General features: G+C 55.5%; 3 protein-coding genes across 4 annotated transcripts; 2 read left to right on the top strand and 1 right to left on the bottom strand.

Moving 5' to 3' along the window:
* Window positions 1–3,638: 3,638 nt before the first annotated feature.
* ARHGEF39 (Rho guanine nucleotide exchange factor 39) lies at window positions 3,639–6,859 on the top strand. 2 transcript variants are annotated; one of them, XM_008269413.4, is made up of 9 exons: window positions 3,639–3,827; window positions 3,939–4,033; window positions 4,247–4,367; window positions 4,572–4,690; window positions 5,257–5,327; window positions 5,537–5,665; window positions 5,822–6,051; window positions 6,256–6,344; window positions 6,488–6,643. In XM_008269413.4, the coding sequence occupies exons 1-9, from the start codon at window positions 3,690–3,692 to the stop codon at window positions 6,498–6,500; spliced, it is 1,005 nt and encodes a 334-aa protein (XP_008267635.1). In that variant the 5' UTR covers window positions 3,639–3,689; the 3' UTR covers window positions 6,501–6,643. The 2 variants fall into 2 exon arrangements, with proteins under 2 accessions (XP_008267635.1, XP_002707971.1); XM_002707925.5 differs by having other exon boundaries at window positions 3,640–3,827; window positions 6,485–6,859.
* CCDC107 (coiled-coil domain containing 107) lies at window positions 6,817–9,548 on the bottom strand. Its single transcript, XM_008269335.4, has 6 exons — window positions 9,353–9,548; window positions 9,113–9,264; window positions 7,815–7,875; window positions 7,635–7,725; window positions 7,416–7,546; window positions 6,817–7,330 (listed from the first exon to the last, which is right to left on the bottom strand). Exons 1-6 carry the CDS (start codon window positions 9,456–9,458, stop codon window positions 7,128–7,130), a joined length of 744 nt encoding a protein of 247 aa, XP_008267557.1. The 5' UTR covers window positions 9,459–9,548; the 3' UTR covers window positions 6,817–7,127.
* A 5,202-nt stretch (window positions 9,549–14,750) lies between these two features.
* Window positions 14,751–16,345, top strand: SIT1 (signaling threshold regulating transmembrane adaptor 1). The gene is made up of 5 exons (XM_008269584.4): window positions 14,751–14,925; window positions 15,039–15,177; window positions 15,265–15,323; window positions 15,429–15,490; window positions 15,580–16,345. Exons 1-5 carry the CDS (start codon window positions 14,886–14,888, stop codon window positions 15,811–15,813), a joined length of 534 nt encoding a protein of 177 aa, XP_008267806.2. The 5' UTR covers window positions 14,751–14,885; the 3' UTR covers window positions 15,814–16,345.
* The last annotated feature ends 5,289 nt before the right edge of the window (window positions 16,346–21,634 follow it).

The raw sequence follows: 21,634 nt of genomic DNA, 5'->3' as shown, positions 1-21,634 counted from the left end.
CGTGCCAGAAAGAATTTGTGTGGCCCGCAAACCTCCTCTTGCTTCTCCTTCAGCGAATAGCACCACGCTCCACCAGCAGGCTCTGGCAGAAACCCAGCGCCAACCTGGCTCTCCTCTTTCCCTTCACCTCTGACATGCAGTCATCCAGCCCTGTGGATTCTAACTTGCCAACTTTTTATCGACATTTTCCATCCCCTGTAACCTAGATGACAATGGCCTCCTAATGGGTTTTGCTGAGTCCAGCTAACCAGAATGACCTTCCTAAAATGCACACCTCAGCGTCCCATTTCATTGTTTTAAGATCCTTCCATGGTTTTCCAGTATTCTTTTTAATTTTTAAAAATTATTTTTAAAAGTTTTTTTTGTTTGTTTGTTTAAAAGGCAAAGCAATGGAGAGAAAAGAGATCTTTCTTCGGCTGGTTCACTCTCCAAATGGCTGCAATAGCTGGGGCTGGGCCAGGCTGAAGCCAGGAGCCTGGAGCGCCATCTGGGTCTCTCATGGGTGGCAGGGGCCCAAGCACTTGGGCTACTTTCTGCTGCTTTCCTAGCAACATCAATGGAAAACTGGATTGAAAGTCAAGCAGTGGGGCTGGCGCTGTGGGCTGTGGCGTAGTGGGTAAAGCCACCACCTGCAGTGCTGGCATCCCATATGGGCACCGGTTCTAGTCCCGGCTGCTCCACTTCCGATCCAGCTCTCTGCTATGGCGCCTGGGAAAGCAGCAGAAGATGGCCCAAGTCCTTGGGCCCTTGCATCCCCGTGGGAGACCCAGAAGCTCCTGGCTCCTGGCTTCAGATTGGCCCAGCAGCAGTCATTTCAGCCATTTGGGGAGTGAACCAAGTGATGGAAGATATCTTTCTTTCTCTCTCTCCCTCTCTGCAACTCTGCCTTTCAAATAAATAAATAAATATTTAAAAAGGAAGGAAGGAAGGAAGGAAGGAAGCAGGAAGGAAGGAGGAAGGAAGGAAGGGAGGGAGGAAGGAAGGGAGGGAGGAAGGAAGGAGGAAGGGAGGAAGGAAACTCAAGCAGCCAGGGCTTGAACCTGTGCTCTGGTATGGAATGCTGGTCTAGCAGGAGGCAGCTTAACCCACTGCACCACATTACTAGCCCTCCCTTGCTCTTAGAAGTCCTCTGTGCTTAGCATGGCCTGCAGAGGTTTGTCACTACTCTGGTCTCCATGTGGCGGAGTCAGAGTGAAGCTCTGTCTGAAGGTTTCGTTTGTTTTAAAGTTGACTTATTTATTTTGAAAGGCAGAGAGAGAAAAAGAGAGATCTCATCTGCTGGTTGATGGCCTAAATGCCTGCATTAGCCAGGGTTCAGTCAGACAAAACCTGAACCAAGGGCTCTGTCTGGGTCTCCCAAGCAGGTGGCAGGAACCCAAGTACTTGAGCCATCATCTGCTGCCTCCCAAGAACGTTTGCAGGAAGCTGACTTAAGTGCAGAGTAGCAGGGACTCACCAGGCAGTCCCTTATGAAATATGGGCGCCCAAAGTGGCGGCTTAACCCTGGGCACCGCAACACCTGCCCCTGGCTGAAGTACCTGATGGCTGAAGGAGTGCACTCTAGACAGTGGCCCAACTGTGGACAGCCATTGTGTAAGATGAAGGTAAAACAACGCAAGGCAGAGGGAATGGTGGAAAGACGGCCTTGGCCTCATGATTGAGCCACTGGGTTGTGCTAACCCTAGGGCCCTAGGGGCTGCACCTAGACTTCAGTTGCATGAACCAATAAACGCATGTGGACATTCACTTGAGACCGTGTAACCAACCAGTCCCTCCACCTCTCTGGTTTTGCTGGCTCTCTTGGAACCCTAACCCAGTGCAGTCTAATCCCAACTCTCCCTTTCCTCCATCCAGTCCTTCAAGTTGTTCCTCCCTGGTCTAATCCTAGAATGTTTCCTTTCTCAGAATTCTTAAAATATCAGAGCTGGAGGGGACTTCAGAATCCTAACAACCCCCAGTTCCTGGCTCGGAGCCCAAATGCCTAGGAGTCCGAAATGGTAGGAATGGAGTCTTAAAGAGTCTGCCTAGCATTTTCTTAAAGCCTGTCTAGCATTTTGTTTTTTAATAACATTTTTCCCTGACGACAAAGTAATGTATGTTCAACACAGAAGACATTGGGGGGGCACCGCTGTGGTGTAGTTGGTAAAGCTGCCACCTGCAGTGCCGGCATCCCATATGGGCATCATTTTGGGTCCTGGCTGCTCCACTTCCGATCCAGCTCTCTGCTATGGCCTGTGAAAGCAGCAGAAGATGGCCCAAGTCCTTGGGTCCCTGCACCCACGTGGGAGACCCAGAAGAAGCTCCTGGTTCCTGGCTTCAAATTGACACAGCTCCGGCAGTTGCGGACATCTGGGGAGTGAACCAGCAAATGGAAGACCTCTCTCTCTCTGTCTCTCTGGCTCTGCCTCTCTGTGTAACTCTTCCTTTCAAATAAATAAATAAATCTTTTAAAAAAATAAAAATTAATCACAGATCATTAAAACTATGTATGATATTCTTGACCACTAGTTTGACAAAGGGAGATCGGGATTGGGAGGCTGGGGAACTGGCGAGCGGTGCACTTACCTTTCCTAGGGCCCAGTCCATCCTCGTACGGGTGGACCAAGACCCTGCAATGCTTTTTTTTTTTTTTTTTTTTTTTTGACAGGCAGAGTTAGAGAGAGAGAGAAAGGTCTTTCTTCTGTTGGTTCACCCCCCAAATGGCCGCTATGGCCGGTGCACTGCGCCAATCCGAAGCCAGGAGCCAGGTGCTTCCTCCTGGTCTCCCATGCAGGTGCAGGGCCCAAGCACTGGGCCATCCTCCACTGCCCTCCCGGGCCACAGCAGAGAGCTGGACCCGAAGAGGAGCAGCCGGGACTAGAACCGGTGCCCACATGGGATGTTGGCGCCGCAGGCAGAGGGTTAACCTACTGTGCCACAGCACCGGCCCCCCCACTTTTTTTTTCAATTTACTTATTTTCATATATTTGTGGATTTCGGAACAGTCAAAGATCTTCCATCCCCTGGTTCACTCCCAAATGCCAGCAATATCCAGGGGTGAGCCAGGTGGAAGCCAGCAGCCAGAAAGTCAATCCTACTCTCCCCTGTGGGTTACAGGGCCCCAGGTGTTTGAGCCGTCACCTGCTGCCCCCGGGGTGCACTAGCTGGAAGCTAGAACTGGAAGAGGAGCCCGGACTCTGATACAGGATGTGAGACTCCCAAGCACAACCACCGCACCAAACTGCCGTGCCAAATGTACAGTATATTTTTCATCAAACACAAGCCCACCAATCAACTGAAAGCTTTTGGCTTTGGCCATAATTGCAGCAAACCCGAATCCCCACGTTAATATGAACACCTGCTGACCAGAAGTTCATTGGCTATCAGGTTGGGGATCAGTATGGACCTAGAAAACTAGTTGGTAACCTTAAACCTACAAACGGTTGTCCAAGGGTGGGAAGGCCTCTGTAACCATGGCCCATTGCTCCCTCCCCCCCATACCCCCAGGTCCACGTTGCTGCCCCGCCGGGGCCGTGGCCCTGCAGCGCCGCCCTCACGGTGGGGCATGGAGGAGGCAGCCGGTCTGTGCGGGAGGCCGGGCCGCCGCGCATGCTCCGTCCAGCGCGCTCCCCGCCCCGCCCCGCCCCGCCGGCGGTTGGGATTTGAATCTCTGGCGCGCCGCGGCCGGAAGTGTCGGCTCCTCGGCCGGCATGGAGACCCTTGGTGCCAGCGCGCGGTGCCCGCTGCAAGAGCAGCGTGCCCGCTGGGAGCGGAAACGCGCCTGCACCGCTCGAGAGCTGCTGGAGACCGAGCGGCGCTACCAGGAGCAGCTGGCGCTGGTGGCCACGGTGCGGGCCGGGGACCCCCGGGTGCGGCGGGGCTCGCGGCGGCTGTCTGCGCAGTGGCGTTAGCCGCCTCTGTCCCCCGGACTCAGACACCCGCTGTTCTCTGCTCCGCAGTACTTCCTGGGGATCCTGAAAGCCAAAGGGACCCTGCGGCCGCCGGAGCGCCAGGCCCTGTTCGGGCCCTGGGAGCTCATCCACGGCGCCAGCCAGTGAGTAGCAGGGGCGGAGAGTGTCCTGCCGTCCTGCCCGAGACCCCGGGGTTCGTGGCGGCGGGCGGCTCGCCAGCTGTCTCACCTGCGGCCTTGGCCTTGGCGCGTTGCCTCGACCTGCCTGTGTCTCCATTTGCAAGACGGTGTAATTGCGCTACCTCCGGGGCAGGGTTAGTGCATTAAATGACAGGGTGCTTGTCCTTGCCCACACAGAGAGCTGCTTCCGTACCTGGAAGGAGGACAGTGGGGACAGGGCCTGGAGGGCTTCTGCCCCCACCTGGAGCTCTACACCCAATTTGCTGCCAACGCAGAGAGGTCCAGGGCCACCCTGCAGGTAACCTGGGGATGACAAAAATCCTTGCCCTCTGGCCCCCGTACAATGCTCCTTCATCTGGGCCCCCCAGCTTCCCGTATTTCCTGCACTTACGGAGCGCTATGGGCGCCCAGCTCTGTGCTTCGGTCTCAGCGGGCACTCAGGGTTTCAGGAGCACAGGGCGTGGCTTCCCTCCCTGCTGCCAGCTCTCTGCCCTCCCTCCAGGAGCAGCTGAAGAAGAACAGACAGTTCCGGAGGTTTGTGAGGCTCCAGGAAGGGCGCCCCGAGTTTGGGGGCCTTCAGCTCCCAGACCTGCTCTCTCTGCCCCTGCAGCGGCTCCAGCAGTGAGTTCTCATCCCTTGACCCAAACCAGTGTGGCTGACCGCTGCCCCCCCCCCCCCCCCCCCCCCGGCCTCATGGGATGCCTGGGCATCTGCCCATCCCCTCACCTCTCCCCACAGTGCTGTTAGGAGGCTCTTTGTAGGAAAAGATTGAGCCCAGTGGAGTCCCAGGGTCTGCGGCCTCAGGACCTGGCTGGGACTGTGGGACTGCAGTTACAGTGAGGGCGGCTGGTCTAGGGGCCTAGATGGAGAGCAGAAAGCTGAGAGGAAGGGCCAGCCCCGCTTAGCACCTGTGTCCCTGGGGATGAGACAGGAGCTCACAGCCGGGGCCTCAGCATCCTCCTGGGGTGAGCTTCTCTCTCCTGACCTGGCCTCCTGAACGAGTCTGCAGTTGTTCTCAGCGTGGGATGGAAGAGGGCCATGGGGGTGAGCCCAGGAGTCCCAGATGAAGGGGGGCACCCTGGCTTGGCAGCTGAGGTGTGCCTACGTAGGGAGTGACGTGCGTATCGGCAGAGGGGGTTTTGCCCGGTTCTGCTTCCCCTCATAGATCTCCCGCTGTTCAATTCCAGGTATGAGAATCTCGTTGTTGCCCTGGCAGAAAACACAGGTCCCAACAGCCCTGACCACCAACAGCTCACTCGTAGGTGCCTGCTGCGCGGCCGCCCAGGCGTCCCTTTCTGGGGCTGATGGCCAACGGTGTGGGATTTGCCCCTGTCCTCCGCTCACGTGCACGGCCTGCTCTGCTGCCTCGCCTTTTCTTGAGGAAGTTAGACCCTGCGCCCCCCAGAACAGCCTGCCTTTTGCCACCACCACCATGGTGTTGGGAATGAGGTGGGGATGTTGTTGCAGGGGCTGCGCGGCTGGTGAGTGAGACTGCCCAGAGAGTCCACAGCATTGGTCAGAGACAGAAGAATGACCAGCACCTCCGGCGTGTCCAGGCCCTGCTCGGCGGGCGCCAGGCAAAGGGCCTCACTTCAGGTAGTCTGCGTGCTTGCCCCTCAAATCCCAACTCCTCCTTCCTTATGCTCCCCTCTTCTCCGTAGAGCCCCCACTTAGCCCCACCTAATGCTCAGCCTACCTTCAGTTCCCATGGATCCCGGAGCTGCAACAGAATAGCTGCTCTCCCACCCCCAGGACGCTGGTTCCTGCGCCAGGGCTGGCTGCTGGTGGTGCCTTCCCGGGGGGAGCCTCGTGCCCGCATGTTCTTCCTCTTCTCCGACGCCCTCCTCATGGCCAAGCCTCGCCCCGCATTGCACCTGCTGCACAACGGCACCTTTGCCTGCAGAGCCCTCTACCCCATGGCCCAGTGTCGACTCTGCAGGGTCTTCGGCCACTCAGGAGGCCCTTGTGGTGGACTGCTCAGTGTAAGTAACAGTGGGGGACCCCAGGCCTACACCTGCCTCACGCCAGTGGATCTCTGCGGCCTGGGCCCTTTTCTCAGGAATGGGGCTTGGGCTTCACTTGATGCTCACTGTGTGCCTGAATTAACCTCATGGAAGCAGCCAGGGCTGCAGCTTTGGCCTGGATCTTCCTGGGCCAAGCACGAAGAAGTGGTCTCTCTTCCTTAGTTGTCCTTCCCCCATGAGAAGCTACTGCTCATGTCCACAGACCAGGAGGAGCTGTCACGCTGGTACCACAGTCTGACCTTGGCCATCAGGTAAGCCGAGTGGTAGGCAGAGTGCTGTGAGTGCTGTGATGAGGCCCACAGGTTGAAAGTGAGCGGTCCTGGTCCTGCTCAGTGCTCCTCCCCTATCAGCGCTGCCTGTGGTGCTGCTAAATAGCACCTTCTCTCCACAGCAGCCAGAAGAACTAGAGGGATCTTACAGACTCGGAATCTTCCGGCCAGCTCAGAGCTAGCGGTACGATGGAATCGTCAGTACTGAACTAGGATATTCCATGGTTTGACAAGGGTCGTTTTGTGTTTGCCTGGGACCACACTACTCTGGGTCATCTGACCAGCTCTTAGGAACCCAGGAAACCAGGTCTGGCCTGGCTGAACCTCCGCCGACCCAGACCCGTCTGCATGGATGAGGGGACTTGGGAGTGATAAGCTCAGTGTGCAGTCTCTGTGGTTGCGAACTCAGACAAAGGTTGCAGCTTTGTAAACAGGCTATTTTTTACAGTATGTATTAATTTCTATAATTTATTTTAATAAAGTTTTTTTCTTGGGGGGCAAGGCCTTACTGTCTCAGTGTTGCTAAAAGAAAAGGGATTTTGTGCTTTGAAGGCTGGCTTGCGGGTGGCCTCAGGATTCCGAGGGAAAGAACTGGAGCTCCCTCTGTCTTCCCTGCTCTCACTCTGGAAGGTGGCCTCTTTCTGTCCTAATAAGGGAAGCTTTTCAAGGCCCGGCTGTCCATGGGCACCTAGTATGGGTGTGTGTACAACCAGCTGGGATGGAAAAAGCTCACAGGAACCTTCAGTCACAAGCACAGACTTTGTTTTAGCAGACCCTTGGCGCTCCTTCCCGGCTGGGGCCGCGACCCAGGCCGTTGGCCGCAGCCTTGCTGCGTCTTCTTAGCCCATGCGCCACTTCCTGGGAAGTAGCTCGGCCCCATGTCTCTGTAGGGTGGCCCCAGGTCTGACTGTCAGCCTCTTCCTGGTCGTCTTCCGCATATACGTCCTCAGGAAAGAGTGTGCTGGCCTCTGGGTGGGACGGAGCAAGGAAGAAAAGGCAGATGTCAGTTTCATAGCGAGTTCTGTTTCCGCCTCCACCAGACTCAACACTCACCTCCCAACCCGGTTCTGCCCGGTTCTAGAAGCTCCGTGTCCTTGTCTGGCTTGTTCTCCCGTAGCAGCTGGTGGAAGGTCTGTAGCTTCGTGCTGAGAAGTTCCTGCTGGGCTCCCGCCAGAGTAGTCACACTGCAGAAGTGTGCGCTTAAGGGCTGCCCCCAATGACAACCCCAGGCTCCTCCCACCTGCCACGAGGTCACAGGGTCACTGCTCTCACCGCTCAAAAAGGGGGTCCAGCTGGGCCATCAGGTGATTCAGGTGCTGCTCCGTCTGGGCCAGCTGCTGTGTCAGCTGGGCCAGCTGCTGCTCTGTGGGTGGGGTAGGAAGGGGGCAGCGGTTGCTTGTTTTCTGGGCTCCCGTCTCCCCCAGCCTGCACAGTCTTGGCTGCCGAGCCTACCTGACTGCAATGCTTCCTTCTTGCCCGCCTCTTCCTGCAGAACTGCAGCCTCCTCTTTCCTCTGTCGTGGAAAAAGGAAGGGCAAGTCTGCAGCAGCAAGGTTCTGCCCCATCACCTCTGCCCCCAAACCAGCAAGGAGAGGGGCGGCGTTTGCGGGAGAGCAACCTACTGGCTTTCATTTCAAAGCACCAATCTTTACTAATCCCGCCTGTCACCCAGGACATGAAGCACCTAGTCCAGCGGTCACCCAGGATGCAGAAAGACCTCCAGGAGTGGGCAGATCTCTGGTCTGACAAAATTCAAACCCAAAGCCATTCTTTGTCCCAGTGTCTTTTATCCATAATGCTTACTGGCGCCCTAAATAACGCCTGTCTTTTCCAGTATGCTAGCCTGCCAGGAATCTGAAGGCGGCAGGCACACGCCTCCACCTGCTTCCCCAGTCTCTTCAGTTACTGCTCATTTCGCAGTCTCTGGTTGCTTTACTGAACATGCAGTGCATTTAAAAGACTCAATTCTCCGGGAGCGTCTGGTCGGCAGACACAGTGCGATACCTTGTTCCTAGCACTGATCTGGGGTGGGCTGTCACATATCACACAGTGAAGCTGTTCGCTAACAGGGATGCCCAAGTCTCTTTCGTAGGCACTGCTGCCAAATGATGTTTCTTCCAGGCTGCACTTGGGTCCCAGAATAGAATGTATTAATCTAGGCTTGTTAAATTCCATCATTAAATTCAGTCCTTCCTCCTCGCCTGCCAAGTCGACTCGGGATCATCTTTAGCTGTCTCTTCTAGTTCTGTATTATCTCCAAATTGATTCAGCTTTCCATTTTCTAGTGCAAGTAAGTAATACCATCAGGAAAAAAGAGACTGCCCTTGGAGGTACTACTTTCCACTTCAACAGCTTCTAGCCACCAAAATGTATTGTCAGCTCGCATTTCAGGGCCTCCTTCCAGGGGAGAACATGAGATTGACTGGTGTCTGGAACTCTAGAGACACCGTGGCTATGGCAGTCAACCGCGTCTGCCAAGGCTGGAACCACACCAGGAGCTGGCCCCAGCTCCATCCGTGACCAGCTCCGGATAGCAAGAGATGCCTCTGCAGTGGACTGTGGGAGGATCAGGCGGGATAGACATTATTTATTTGCAATTTACCATGTGCCCCTCACACCCACTACCTCGCTGGACCCTCCAAATAACCCCGCGATGCTGAAATGCCAAGGAACGACCGTCTTTGGGGGACAGACGGGAAGCTGTGTGAAGTTCTCGGTACCGCAGCGCCCCCACCCTCGGCCGTCCCGCACCTGCAAACACTTGTACAGCACAAAAGCCACGACGGCCGCGGTGTACAACAGCCCCAAAGGCAGCGCCTCGGCTCGGGCCCGCTCGCGCTGGTCCTTGGGCGACGGCCGCCGCCGGGGTTCCGCGGCCCCAGAGCCGCCCCGCGCGGGAGCCCCTGCGGAGGAAAGGCAGACGCGGGTCAGCGGAGCTGCGCTTGGCACCCGTGCAGTCTTCAGCCTCCCTCCGGCTGCCCTCGCTGGTACCTGGGTGTGCCTGGAGGTCGGGGCCGGGGCGATCTCCGAGGACCCCGGGCAGTGCAGACACAAGCAGCAACCCCAGCACGCCCGGGAGCGAGACCGCGCGGGCCATAGCACAGCAACGAGGAAGGCCTGAGCGCCAGCGCGAAGCCGCCCCGACCTCCGCCGCCGGCCCCAGTGCGCACGCGCGCGCGCTTGCCCCGGGTCTCCTCGGGAGGCCACGCCCATTCCGTCTGGGCCAGCGCTGGAGCTTATTTGCATAAGGAAGAGTCAGTCTGGCTTTCCTAACTCAGCTCAGCTCATTTCTTATCTGTTTAATGCTCTGTTAACGCTTCAGAAACCTACAGTCTTATAAAATTATGTCCAAAAATGTGGTTGGCTTTTAGTATTTCTCAGCACCAACTTCCTCGCCCTAACCGAGAGATGAAGTGCTTGGCGGACCTATAAATTTACGCCCTCTGCAGCTGTCGGTGCAGTTCGTGCTGAAGGCCTGTTTCCTAGGCTACATACGGGGGACTCGTTCCTTATCTTCCGCCTAGGGGAAAGTCCCCGGACCATGGGCAGAGAGTGCCGCGTGCGCATGCACGTTAGACTCCCCCGCGTCCCACCGATAGTCCGCCAAGAAGCGAACCCGCCCCGGGGGCGGCAGAGCCGAGCGGCGTGGTGCGGGGCGTCCTCCGTCAGCTCTCATAGTTACGCAGGCAGCGCGCCCCGGCGCGCCAACCGCACGGGGCTCATTCTCAGCACGGCTGCTTTTTACAGAGAGCTGGGTCAGCTAACGCTCGTTCAGGCTTGAGCTCCGAGTGCCTCCTTACCTGCACAGCCTTCAGCTCTCGGTCCCGGGCTCCCGCCGGCGTGTTCTCTTCGTCTCCAGCCCTTAACCCTACTCAGAATTTGTTACTCAGAGAAACTGTTTCACTTGTTTCATCAATACCACTAGACAGTGACAGTAGGGGGCCACCGACGTGGGTGTTGAATGAAATTAGCGCAAGTTCAAGACTACCCAAAAGGAAACTATATTAAACTGTTAGAAGGCCCGGAGAAGCTAGGAGTCAGGAAGGTTAACTAAGCTATTAATCAGGAGAGGCAGGGCGGAAATCCAGCCCATCTCCGCCTCTCTCCATACTGCTGCTTCTGCAGCCTGCCCCCTCCTTATCTGTCCCAGACTGGTGACCTTCCCTCTGTTCCATATTATTATTGAGTTTATTTATTTATTTGAAAGGCAGAGCTACAGAGAGAGGTCTTCCATCAGCTGGTTCACTCCCCAAATGGCCACAATGGGCGGAGCTGGGACGATTGGAAGCCAGGAGCCAGGAGCTTCTTCTGGGTCTCCCACGTGGGTGCAGGAGCACTTGGACCATCTTCCACTGCTTTCCCAGGCACCTGCGGAACTCAAACCGGCAACCCATATGGGATGTTGGTGCTGCAGGAGGAGGCTTAACTAACTACCACTACACAGCATCAGCCTCTATTTAAAAGGCTGAGCAACAGAGAGAGGGAGAGATCTTCCATCTACTGTTTCACTCACAAAACACCGGCGACAGCCAGGTCTTGTCTAGGCTGAAGCCAGGAGCCAGAAACTCCATCACAGGTCTCCCACTTGGCAGGGACCCAAATGATTGGGTCATCTTTCAATGCTTTCCCAGTTGCATTAGCAGGAAGGTGGATCAGAAGCAGAGTAAGCAGGACTGGAACCAGTGCTCTGGTATGGGATGCCAGCACAGCAAGCCGCAGCTTAACCCACTGCACCCACCACCCATGGGCTCCCACACGAGGTTTTAAATGTCTGGGATACACAGGGCAATCTCTCCATGACACCAGCTACTCTTTGAGGAAAGAAACCAGGTTCCATTGACATTTCTGTCTTTAGAGCATGGCGCATGAGCAGGCAGTCCACACGTGTGTATTGAATGAATAAAATATGGGTGTATCTCCTTGTTTTCACAGAACAGGAGAGGGAAGGGCAGAGGCACCAGGGCAGTTGTCGCTGACTGCCCGGGAGGCAGCCTGGGCATGCAGAACAGGGCAGTCCAAACCTTGAACCTAAGCCCGGTGGCACAGGCAGCGGCAACAGAGGTTCAGGCAAGTGGCCCCCAGCTGATTGCTGCCTTTAACGAACTGGGGTCCCCTATTGCCGGATCTGATTGCTTTGAATGAATCAACAAGTCAAGATTTTAAAAATTGGAAATCTCTGTAAGTGTTGATAAGGAATCATATTGACACAAGTGTGGATTACTTAAAAAAAAAAAAAAATTTATCTACTTGAGAGACACAGATGAGAAAGAGAGATCCCATCTCCTGGTTCATTCCTCAAATGCCCACAGCCAGGCCAAAGCTTGGAGCTGGGAACTTGATGCGGGTCTCCCGCACAGGTGGCAGCATCCAATTACTTCAGTCTGTGCAGCTGCCTCCCAGAGCTCACATTAGCAGGAAGCTGGAGTCGGGAGCTGGAGCCAGGAGTCAAACCCAGGTGCTCGGATGTGGGACATGAGCACCGCGTAACCAGTGGCCCAACAGCTAGGCTCAGTGCTGGGCCCTGAATCACTTTTTAAAAGTCTCCTCTACGTGACAATATTATTTCTAACAATAATCATGAAATGCAGTTAATAAGGGCCAGAAAAGAACCTCAGACAGTGAATAGCCTCTTTTATTGAACTTGGTAGATATAATCATGGCAGTATAAAAATAGTTAAAAATTTTTAATGAAATAAATAATATAGAACAAGAAAGGAAAGGGTAATAAGATTTCTGAACTACATTATTGTCTTTTTGGAGAAAAGGCACAAAAAATTCGTGCCTACATATTTCTGAGTGACAGCTCAGTAAGCATTCAATTTGTTTTTTGTCCTTAACTTCTGTAAATTTGTCAAAAGTAAGCTTGGTGTAATCATATTTAATAGGAACTACAACCAGATTTGTCAATCCATACTCTTTAATGATGCAAGAATATTTTTTAAACTTCATTTCAAAAAGTTTCTTCCACATAAAATAACAAATATACAAATAGTAAGAAAAGCCTTAACTATAAGGGTAAGTTCTGCAAAGAGTCATAAAATTCTCATTCCACAATAGATTCCAAAACATTTAAATCTAAATAAAAACTCCAAGTGGTTACCTAGAATGACAGAATTGAAGTTAACTCAAGTTTAATTTTATCCACTTCACAATCACTGTGCTATCATTACTTATTTTAAACCTGCTGCTTAAATGCCGAAATAAGCGCTTGTTCTGAGGTTGGAGACAGAAAGCATGGCCAGGGGCTGGTGCTGTTGTGCAGTGGGTGTGGCTGTCCCAGCATCCCATGTGGGCGCCGGCTCAGGTCCTGGAGCTCCACTTCCAATCCAGCTCTTTGCTATGGCAGCCTGGGGAAGCAGTAGAAGATGGTCCAAGTCCTTGAGCCCTTGCACCTGTATGGGAGACCTGGAGGAAGCTCCTGGCTCCTGGCTTCTGGCTTCAGATCACTGCGGCTCTGGCTGTTGCGGCCATCTAGGGAGTGGGCCAGTGGGTGGAGGACCTCTCTCTGCCTCTCTAACTCTGCCTTTCAAATAAATAAATAAATCTTCAAAACAAAACAAAAAAAGAGTGGCCAAAGCAAATCTTGGGAGTTCCAAACTGTTGAAAACCGCTTCTAGGTATATGCAAACACGCCTAGATCTGTTTGGAGGATGGCCGTTGTGAAAGTGGGGATTCTTTGGATTAACTTCAGTGCAGATTGTAATGGGGATGAAAAGGCAAGTAATAAAAATGGGCTAATTTGTAAACTTATATTATTAAAACTTATCAGCAACCACAGCAATTTAGAAGATCAACAAATACTTTTCAGAGAAAACTTTGTCCCTGACATTTTTTTAGAATTGCTGTCACATGATGATAATAATAAAAGGAGAGTCATTTTCAGTTGATCTTATTTTCATTTCTAAATTCTCTACAGACAAGATGCCCTACAGCCTGCAATGCAGGGGCAGGACTCTTCCTGGCCTGCCTATCCTTGGCACACCATTCCAAGAGATTTAAATTTTCTTCTTCTTCTTTTTTTTGTTCTTTTTAAGATTTATTTATTTTTATTTATTTATTTTTTTTGACAGGCAGAGTGGACAGTGAGAGAGAGAGAGACAGAGAGAAAGGTCTTCCTTTGCCGTTGGTTCACCCTCCAATGGCCGCCGCGACCGGCGCGCTGTGGCCAGCGCACCGTGCTGATCCGATGGCAGGAGCCAGGTACTTCTCCTGGTCTCCCATGGGGTGCAGGGCCCAAGCACTTGGGCCATCCTCCACTGCACTCCCTGGCCACAGCAGAGAGCTGGCCTGGAAGAGAGGCAACTAGGACAGAATCCGGTGTCCCGACCGGGACTAGAACCCGGTGTGCCGGCGCCACAGGCGGAGGATTAGCCTAGTGAGCCGCGGCGCCGGCCAAGATTTATTTCTTTATTTTGAAAGCCAAAATTATAGAGAGAGAGGGAGAGGGAGAGAGATAGACAGACAGAGATCTTCTATCTGCTGGTTCACTCCACAAAGGGCCGCAATGGCCAGGAGCTTCATCAGAGTCTCCCATGTGGGTGGCAGGAGCCCAAGCCCTTGGGCCATGTTCTGCTGCTTTCCCAGGTGCATTAGCAGGGTGCTGGTTTGGAAGTGGATCAGCCGGGACTTGAACCGGCACGCATATGGGATGCCAGTGTTGCAGGTGGAGGTTTTGCCCACTATGCCACAACGTCGGCCCCTAGATTTAAATTTTCAAAAAAAAAAAAAAAAACCTCATCGGGGACAGACAATACACATCTCTGAACTCTGATGTAAGGTTTATATTGAGAACTTAAAACCTCTTTTCCCACATCAATTAGCCTCCTACATGGGCAGGGCAAGTACTCACTTCCTGAGGCAACCAAGTGTCCAGAGCAGACTCAGCTTGCCAGCACAGTCCTGGAGCAGGGATTCCTTGAATGCAATTAAGTGTGGAGAGGGGCAGCTGGTAGGGACAGTGTGGATAAAGCAGGTTGGGGAGGAGCATCTAGCTGCCTCTATGCCTCTATGCCTCTCAGTGGTAGCGGTGACACCACGATCATCCAGACACACTTCCTCTCTGGTCAGTCTTAGGCACTTACGGACACCTGGAGGCCTCCCCACACCACTGGTCACTCACGGAGGGACTTTGTCCTTCACGGAACTCAGCGTCAGGGAGGAATAAAAAGTGGGCATCCTGTAGCAGAACGGGTCGCGGGTCACTCCTGGGAGCCTTCACGGGCCCACCTGCCCGTGGCAAGGCACACCCAGGGGCCACAGGGTGCAGAGAGGGCACGTTCAGGAGCTGCAGGAGTGGTACAGGTGCAGGTGCAGGCTCAGGGCGGGGTCTTTGTTCTTTTGCTCATCCCTCCCCTCCCCTTTCCTCCCCAGAAGCCCGGAAGCCCGTGACTCTGCCGCCAGTACTGAGGACGGGCCCAGGGAGGGGTGGGAGGAAGAGGGATGGTGGCAGCGCTCAGGCCATGAAGCAGGCTGACCTTTAGCTCGGGGCCGTGTGCTTGTGGTCTGGGCTCTCACAGCGGCAGTCATGAGTGGAAGTTACAACTGCACCGATCTACTAGCACCGGGTGAGCTGGGCGGGGCGCGGTGGGGGGGGGTGGTCATGTGGCCCCACAGCCCACCCACTGCGGCCTGGGGGCTGAGCAGGGCAGTAACATCCCTACCTCTCACACGTCTGCAGGAATCCCCTCCATAAACCAGGCCTGGGGGCTCTGGGCCCTCTTAGGGGTCACGGCGCTGCTGCTGTTTCTCGTCTCACTGGCTGCATGCCTGCCCCAGTGGACCAGTGGCCGGAGCAGGAGCCACGGAGGGCAGGGACAGTGAGTGGGGACAACAGGGAAGGTGAGTTGGTAAGAGTTTCCTCTTACCAAGAAGTCCCCACTCATGCCCTGAACTCTGTGTTGCAGATCAGGAGGGTCCACGGAAGATGTCCCCTTGTATGGGAACCTGCATTATCTACAGACAGGTACTGGGGGGGGGATGCTGGCAGAGGGGACAGCTGGGTGGGTGGGTGGGACAGGGCCGGGCAGGGGAGGGAACAAGCTGACCAGATTCCCGCTCCCTGTCCCAGGATGGCTGACTCAAGAACCCAGGCCAGACCAGCAGGATGCACCCCCTGGAGGCCCTGCCAGGGTGAGGCAGCTGGGGCTGAAGGGAAGGGGGCGGAGGAGTGGGGGCCTCGCCAAGGGTCCTGGGACCTGCTGAGCACCTTGCCTCCCCAGGCTGCAGAGGAGCCCCCATGCTACACCAGCCTGCAGCTGCGGCCTCCTCAGGGCCGGGTCCCCAGCCCCGGGACCCCCATCAAGTACTCGGAGGTGGTGCTGGACTCGGAGCCCAAGCCGCAGGCCTCGGGCCCTGAGCCGGAGCTCTACGCCTCAGTGTGTGCCCAGACCCGCCGGGCCCGGGCTTCCTTTCCCAATCAGGCCTACGCCAACAGCCAGCCGGCGCCCAGCTGAGCTGGCCGGTGGGCCCACAGGGGCTACTGCTCGCCCTGTTGGGGGCAGGACTCTCTCCCAGCCAGCCCCCAAGCACAGTGCGCCGCCGGCCACCTTCTATCAGAACGGCACAGGCAACATCTGCGGGAAGGCAGGCCCCAGTTTCCTGGGGTGGGCGCTGCAGAGGCAGTGGGGGCCCCCCCATACCTCTCGCTCCTATCTGTCTCTCTCAGCCCCCAAACTGCCAGGTTCTCTCTGCCTCCTCCTTCCGGGGTTTCCGCAGACCCTCCCCTCTGCCACTCCCTCAGTCTACCCCTGACACAGGCACAGGAAGTGGGCGCTGGGAGGGGGGTGTCGTGGAGGGGGAGGTAAGAGCCACACAGGATGCATGGCAGGGTATCTTCCACAGCAGCCTGTGGGCTGCAGGGGTCCTGGGACCCAGGGACCTGAGGGACCCAGGCCTGGCTCCTGACCTGGGAGCCAGGCGGGAGAGTACAGTCTCCAGCCTGTCTGTGTTGTGTCCTCAAGTTTTCAATAAAACTTTTCAAAAAAGTGTTCAGATTTTACCTAGAAGGCTGCAGACCTGCAGCAGGGCTCGCAACAGGGGAGGTTGGGGCGGGGGTGTAGGTGGAGCCTAGCCATCTGCTAGGTGCCTAGCTGGGGAGGAGGGACCGAGGGAGGTGCTGGGGTGTGGGTGGGGGAGCCCAGCGCTGCAGGTGCTCATGCTGCTGCCAGAAAAGCCCCAGGATTTTCACTCAGAGCCACCACATGGCCCCCAGGGGCTACAAGCTCACCAGCCATGACCTCCATAACCACGCTGCCACCCCCGCCCCCGCAAGCTGCCACTTAGCCCCTCGTCAGTCTGTCCCCTCCTCCGTCCTTCCCTGAACCGCATGAGCCCACCTGCAGCCTGTTTCGGCATCAGCAGCCCTGTCTTCACCCTGTCACCCACTCTTAGGCAACAGCCCACTCCATCTCCACTTCACTTCTCAGTCGTCGCCTCCGGCCCCGGGCCACAGCTCTGCTTGTCATCACTTTCAGTGGAATCCCGTCCAATCCGCCCTGCGCGTCCACCCTTCTTGACCTGCTTGATCTTAACCCCAGCCTGCTCCACAACAGGCAGGTCGGCAGGGAGCCAGACTGCCCAAGTTGAAATTTTTTTTTTTTTTTTTTTTGACAGGCAGAGTGGACAGTGAGAGAGAGAGACAGGTCTTCCTTTGCCGTTGGTTCACCCTCCAATGGCCGCCGCGGCTGGCATATAGCGCTGATCCGATGGCAGGAGCCAGGTACTTCTCCTGGTCTCCCATGGGGTGCAGGGCCCAAGCACTTGGACCATCCTCCACTGCACTCCCTGGCCACAGCAGAGCGCTGGCCTGGAAGAGGGGCAACCGGGACAGAATCCGGCGCCCCGACCGGGACTAGAACCCAGTGTGGCGGCGCCGCAAGGCGGAGGATTAGCCTAGTGAGCCACGGCGGCGGCCCCAAGTTGAAATTTCACACTGACCACTTGGCAGCCATGTGTTCTTCAGCAAGTGGACCTCAGTTTCCGAATGTGTCACATGGGAGAGGAGTTCGGAGAAGATTGTTGTGAGTTTTAAGTGATGTAAAACACTTAGAAGACAATGCGCAGTCAGGCCAGGTGTTTTTGTTTTACCTACTTATTTATTTGAAAGGCAGAGTGACAGAGTGAGAGGGAGAAAGAGACAGACCTCCCATCTGCTGGCTTACCCCCCAGTGCTTGCAACAGCTGGGGCTGGGCCAGGCCGAAGCCAGCAGCCAGGAATGCAACATGGGTCTCCCACGTGGGTGGCCGGAACACAAGTACTTGGGCCATCATCTCTGCCTCAGTCTGGCCCATCCCTGGCTGTTGTGGCCATCGCGGGAGTGAATCAGTCGATGGGAGATTCTCTCTCTCTAACTCTGCCTTTCAAATAAAATGAATAATAAAAAAAAAAAGCCATGCTAAGGAGTTTGGAGATTTTCCTGTGGGTGAGGAGGAGGGGAGTCATGGAAGGTTTTTAAGCAAGGGATGAGCACACTCAGGTGCGGCCGTCACTCCACAGGCCGCTGTGTGGATCTGGCAGGCAGCGCCTTTACAGAGACATTGCAGGGCTGCACCGCAGCTTCTGCATCCCATGTCGAAGCACCAGCTCCATTTCCGACTGCTCCACTTTGAATCCAGCTTCCTGCGAATATGCCTGGGAAAGCAGCTCCATTGGCTCAAGTCCCCGGGCCCCTGCCACCCACCTGGGAGACTAGGATGGAGCTCCAGGGTCCTGGCTTCAGCCTGGCCCAGACCTGGCTGTTGTGACCATGTGGGGAATGAACCAGAGAATGAAAGCTCTCTCTCTCTTTCTCTCTCTGTTACTCTACCTTTCAAATAAATATTGGGGCCAGCGCTCTGGCATAGTGGGTAAAGCCACCACCTGCAGTGCCTGCATCGCATATGGGTGCCAGTTCGAGTCCCAGCTGCTCCACTTCCGATCCAGCTCTGTGCTATGGCCTGGGAAAGCAGCCGAAGATGGCCCAAGTGCTTGGGCCTCGGCACCTGCGTGGGAGACCCGGAAGAAGCTCCTGGCTCCTGGCTTCGGATCAGCACAGCTCCAGATCAGCACAGCTTCAGCCATTGTGGCCAATTGGGAAGTGAACCAGCGGATGGAACACCTCTCTCTCTGCCTCTCTTCTCTCTGTGTAACTCTGATTTTCAAATAAACAAATATTGCTTAAAAAGATGTTGCAAATCTAAGTGAGAGAAAATGGTGGCAATTGTTTGCAGTGGCCGTGGGCTGGAGAGGAGGGATTAGAGATTTTAGGAGGTTTAAGAAACAAAGACTCACCTGTCACACGTTCTGTCTTTCTGGTTGGAGCCGGAAACACCAGCACCCCTAGCCCCCAATTCCCATCACAATAAGACAGCAGAGCTCCAAACTGGCTCAGCCCAGCACCCCAGCACCCAGGCAAGCGCGCACACAGCTTAGTCCCTGCATCCCATTGGCTGCCCCGGCTAACCGACCCCGCCCACCTTTCCTGCCCCGCCCCCCAATACAGTGTCCATCTCTTATTCCAGCAAATCCCTTAGCGCCAGCTTTCTGTGGGGGACGAGAAAAATTAGTTTTTCCCTTTGAGCCCGAGCGAGGGCTAGGTCATCTCACCCTGAGCCTCTGTAGATGCAGGTCCGAGGAGACAGACCCGAGAGAGCAGAAAAATGGGGAAGCCGTGGCTTTCACTTCCAAGCCTCTCTCTTTCCCAATTAAAGGTCCCGAGAGAACCACAGAGAAGCGAACCGTGCGCCTGATTCTGGCTCCGGGGTCTCAGTGAAGAGGGGAACCCCCTCCCTCTCCGAAAAACCCAAAGGCCGCGGGGTCCCTAGCTCTCTCAGGACCCCACCGTAGGCCTCTCTAGTGGTTACGGGCTCGCAGCTGGGGCTGTGTGGGCGGACACCGGATGCGGGGAGCCACCGGCAGCGGCAAGTGGGGTTCTGAGGGGCTGTGCTTCTGAAGACGTCTCAGAATGCCCGCATGAGGCAGTGAAAGCCTGACCCTGCAAACGCCCGGGGCTGGAGACGCACCAGCTCGCAGGAAGGAGCCTGGGACCGCGGCTGAGGGATCAACCGCTCCCCCACCTCCTGCAGCAGACCTCCGCCGCCAGACCCGCCCTCCCGGCGGGGCCCCGGGGCCGTCTAGACGGGTTTAGGTCTAGGCCCCCAGCGCCCCCGCCTGGCGGGACTCGGCGTCGCCCCCACTTGTGCGCATGCGTAACGCTGCCCTGTGCGCGGCATCCCGGGAGTTGTAGTCCCGACCGATGCGAGCTGTCCCCGACCCTCTTCAGAGAGCGTGCGAAGCTGGGATCGCGCCGCTCGCCCGCCCTGCAGCCAGCCGCCCACTAGGTTTGCAGGTTGCGGGCTCGCTGCATCTGGAGCTGGGTGGCGTGACTGCCTCCAGTCGCTCGAAAATAAGTTCCTGTAAAACGATTTTATTTTCATGTGTGTCCGGACTGCAGGCTCTCAGCACGGCACACCAGGACTGTGGCAGTTTCCTAAGTGATCCCTAAATCAAGAACGAGAGTTGGGGGCAGCCAGATCCTCCTCAGACCCCTTCCCAGGGCGCCCCTTGCCACACCTCTCTGGGTGGCCAACTCGTCTCACCTTGCCAAACACCTGATACCGTTCTCCAGGTGCTTTCCTTAGTGGGTTCCTTTGCCTCCCTGGCAAAGATTCCAGCCAGAGGAGTGCCTGGCCCCTGACAGATCCCCAGGGTGCAACACCCCACCCCCAGAGCCCCGCTCCCAGGACTTTCTGAAGCCCCAGCTTGGGAGGACAGAGAGAAACCTAAAATGAAAATCAGTAACTGCAAATGGGAGACCCCGAGGAAGGGTCTTGGAGACAAAGGTTCAATGGCGAGGATGTTTTCACGGTTGGGAGGGACCTCTGAGGCCATTCCCCGAGGCCCTGAGCCTTGCCCTGCCGGCCTGTCGAGATGGGTTTAAATTCCAAGCTGGTTTTGGCTACAGGAAGGGAACAGAGCTGGGAGGTGGAGGGAGACCAAGTCTTAATGACTTCATCTGAAGCCTGGATCCAGCCATGCCCAAAGCTAGATCTGCTTTCTGCAAGTTTCAGTTACGTAAGCTAATAAATTCTCTTTCTGCCTCCTGCCGCTCGGGTTCTGACTAATTCTGTGGGGAAAGACCGGCTGATGGGGGCAGCTAAAGACGCTGAAGATCTTCGCTTACTGCTCGTTTCCTCTTTTGTTTTTAATTCATATTTTAGCTTCTACATCACATGTATGTCCTCTGTAGATTGTTTACCTATCCTCTTCTTTTTTTTTTTTTAAAGATTTATTTATTTATTTGAGAGAGACAGAGGTCTTCCATCCACTGGTTCACTCCCCAATTGGCTCCAACGGCCAGAGCTGCACTGATCTGAAGCCAGGAGCCAGGAGCTTCTTCCGGGTCTCCCACATGGGTGCAGGGGCCCAAGGACTTGGGCCATCTTCTACTGCTTTCCCAGGCCATAGCAGAGAGCTGGATCGGAAGTGGAGCAGCCGGGACTCAAACTGGTGCCCATAAGGGATGCGGGCACTGTGGGTGGCAGCTTTATTTGCTGCGTCAGAGCACTAGAGTCTCTCTAGTGCATGATACTAGAGAACCTGGAGTCCCTGGGTTCAAGTCCCACCTCTGGTTCCCACAGTAGTTGGGTTCCTTCCACCAGACGGGTGACACTGGCTCCATTAGGGTGCTGAATTAGATGGGAGCACACGCTCGCTCTCTCTGCTACTCAAGCTGAAAGAAAGAAAGAGAAGTGAGTGTAGTTTTGGTGGCTGGTGGTGGGCGGTGGGCGGGGCATCTCCCGGTGGGTGCTGGGGCCTCCGGGACAGGAGTGTCCGGGTCTTCAGACTTCTCAGACACTCGCTTTCTCCCCTCCTTGTATTTCTGTGCCTCCATTTTTGCTAACTTGCTTCCCTGTCCTTTGGTGTCTGCTCTCTTCATTTTCCTGCTTCCTCACAGGAGCTTAATGTTTCTTCCTCTGTCTTATGACTTCAGGGAAATGTTTGGTGACCAGAAATATTGTGTGCATGCAGCAAAAACCAGAGACAGAGGGCATACAGCAGTGGTTTGCAATCCGGTGACTTTGCCTCCCAGGGACACTTGGGGGCATGTCTGGAACAGCGGAGGAGGGCCTGGTGGGACGAGGCCAGCAGTGTGCAGGTCAGCTGATCTCATACCAACTTTCTTGCCCCTAAAGCTATCAGTGCTGAGGTTGAAACATCCTAGCACGGAGTGGGGAAGAGGTTAAAGACTCCCCCACCTCATTCATACTCCCAGCCACAGTTCCCAGAGGCAACCA

The sequence above is a fragment of the Oryctolagus cuniculus genome, chromosome 1 (genome assembly GCF_964237555.1).
Source record: "Oryctolagus cuniculus chromosome 1, mOryCun1.1, whole genome shotgun sequence".
NCBI lineage: Eukaryota > Metazoa > Chordata > Mammalia > Lagomorpha > Leporidae > Oryctolagus > Oryctolagus cuniculus.
This window is presented reverse-complemented; position numbering and strand designations above follow the sequence as displayed.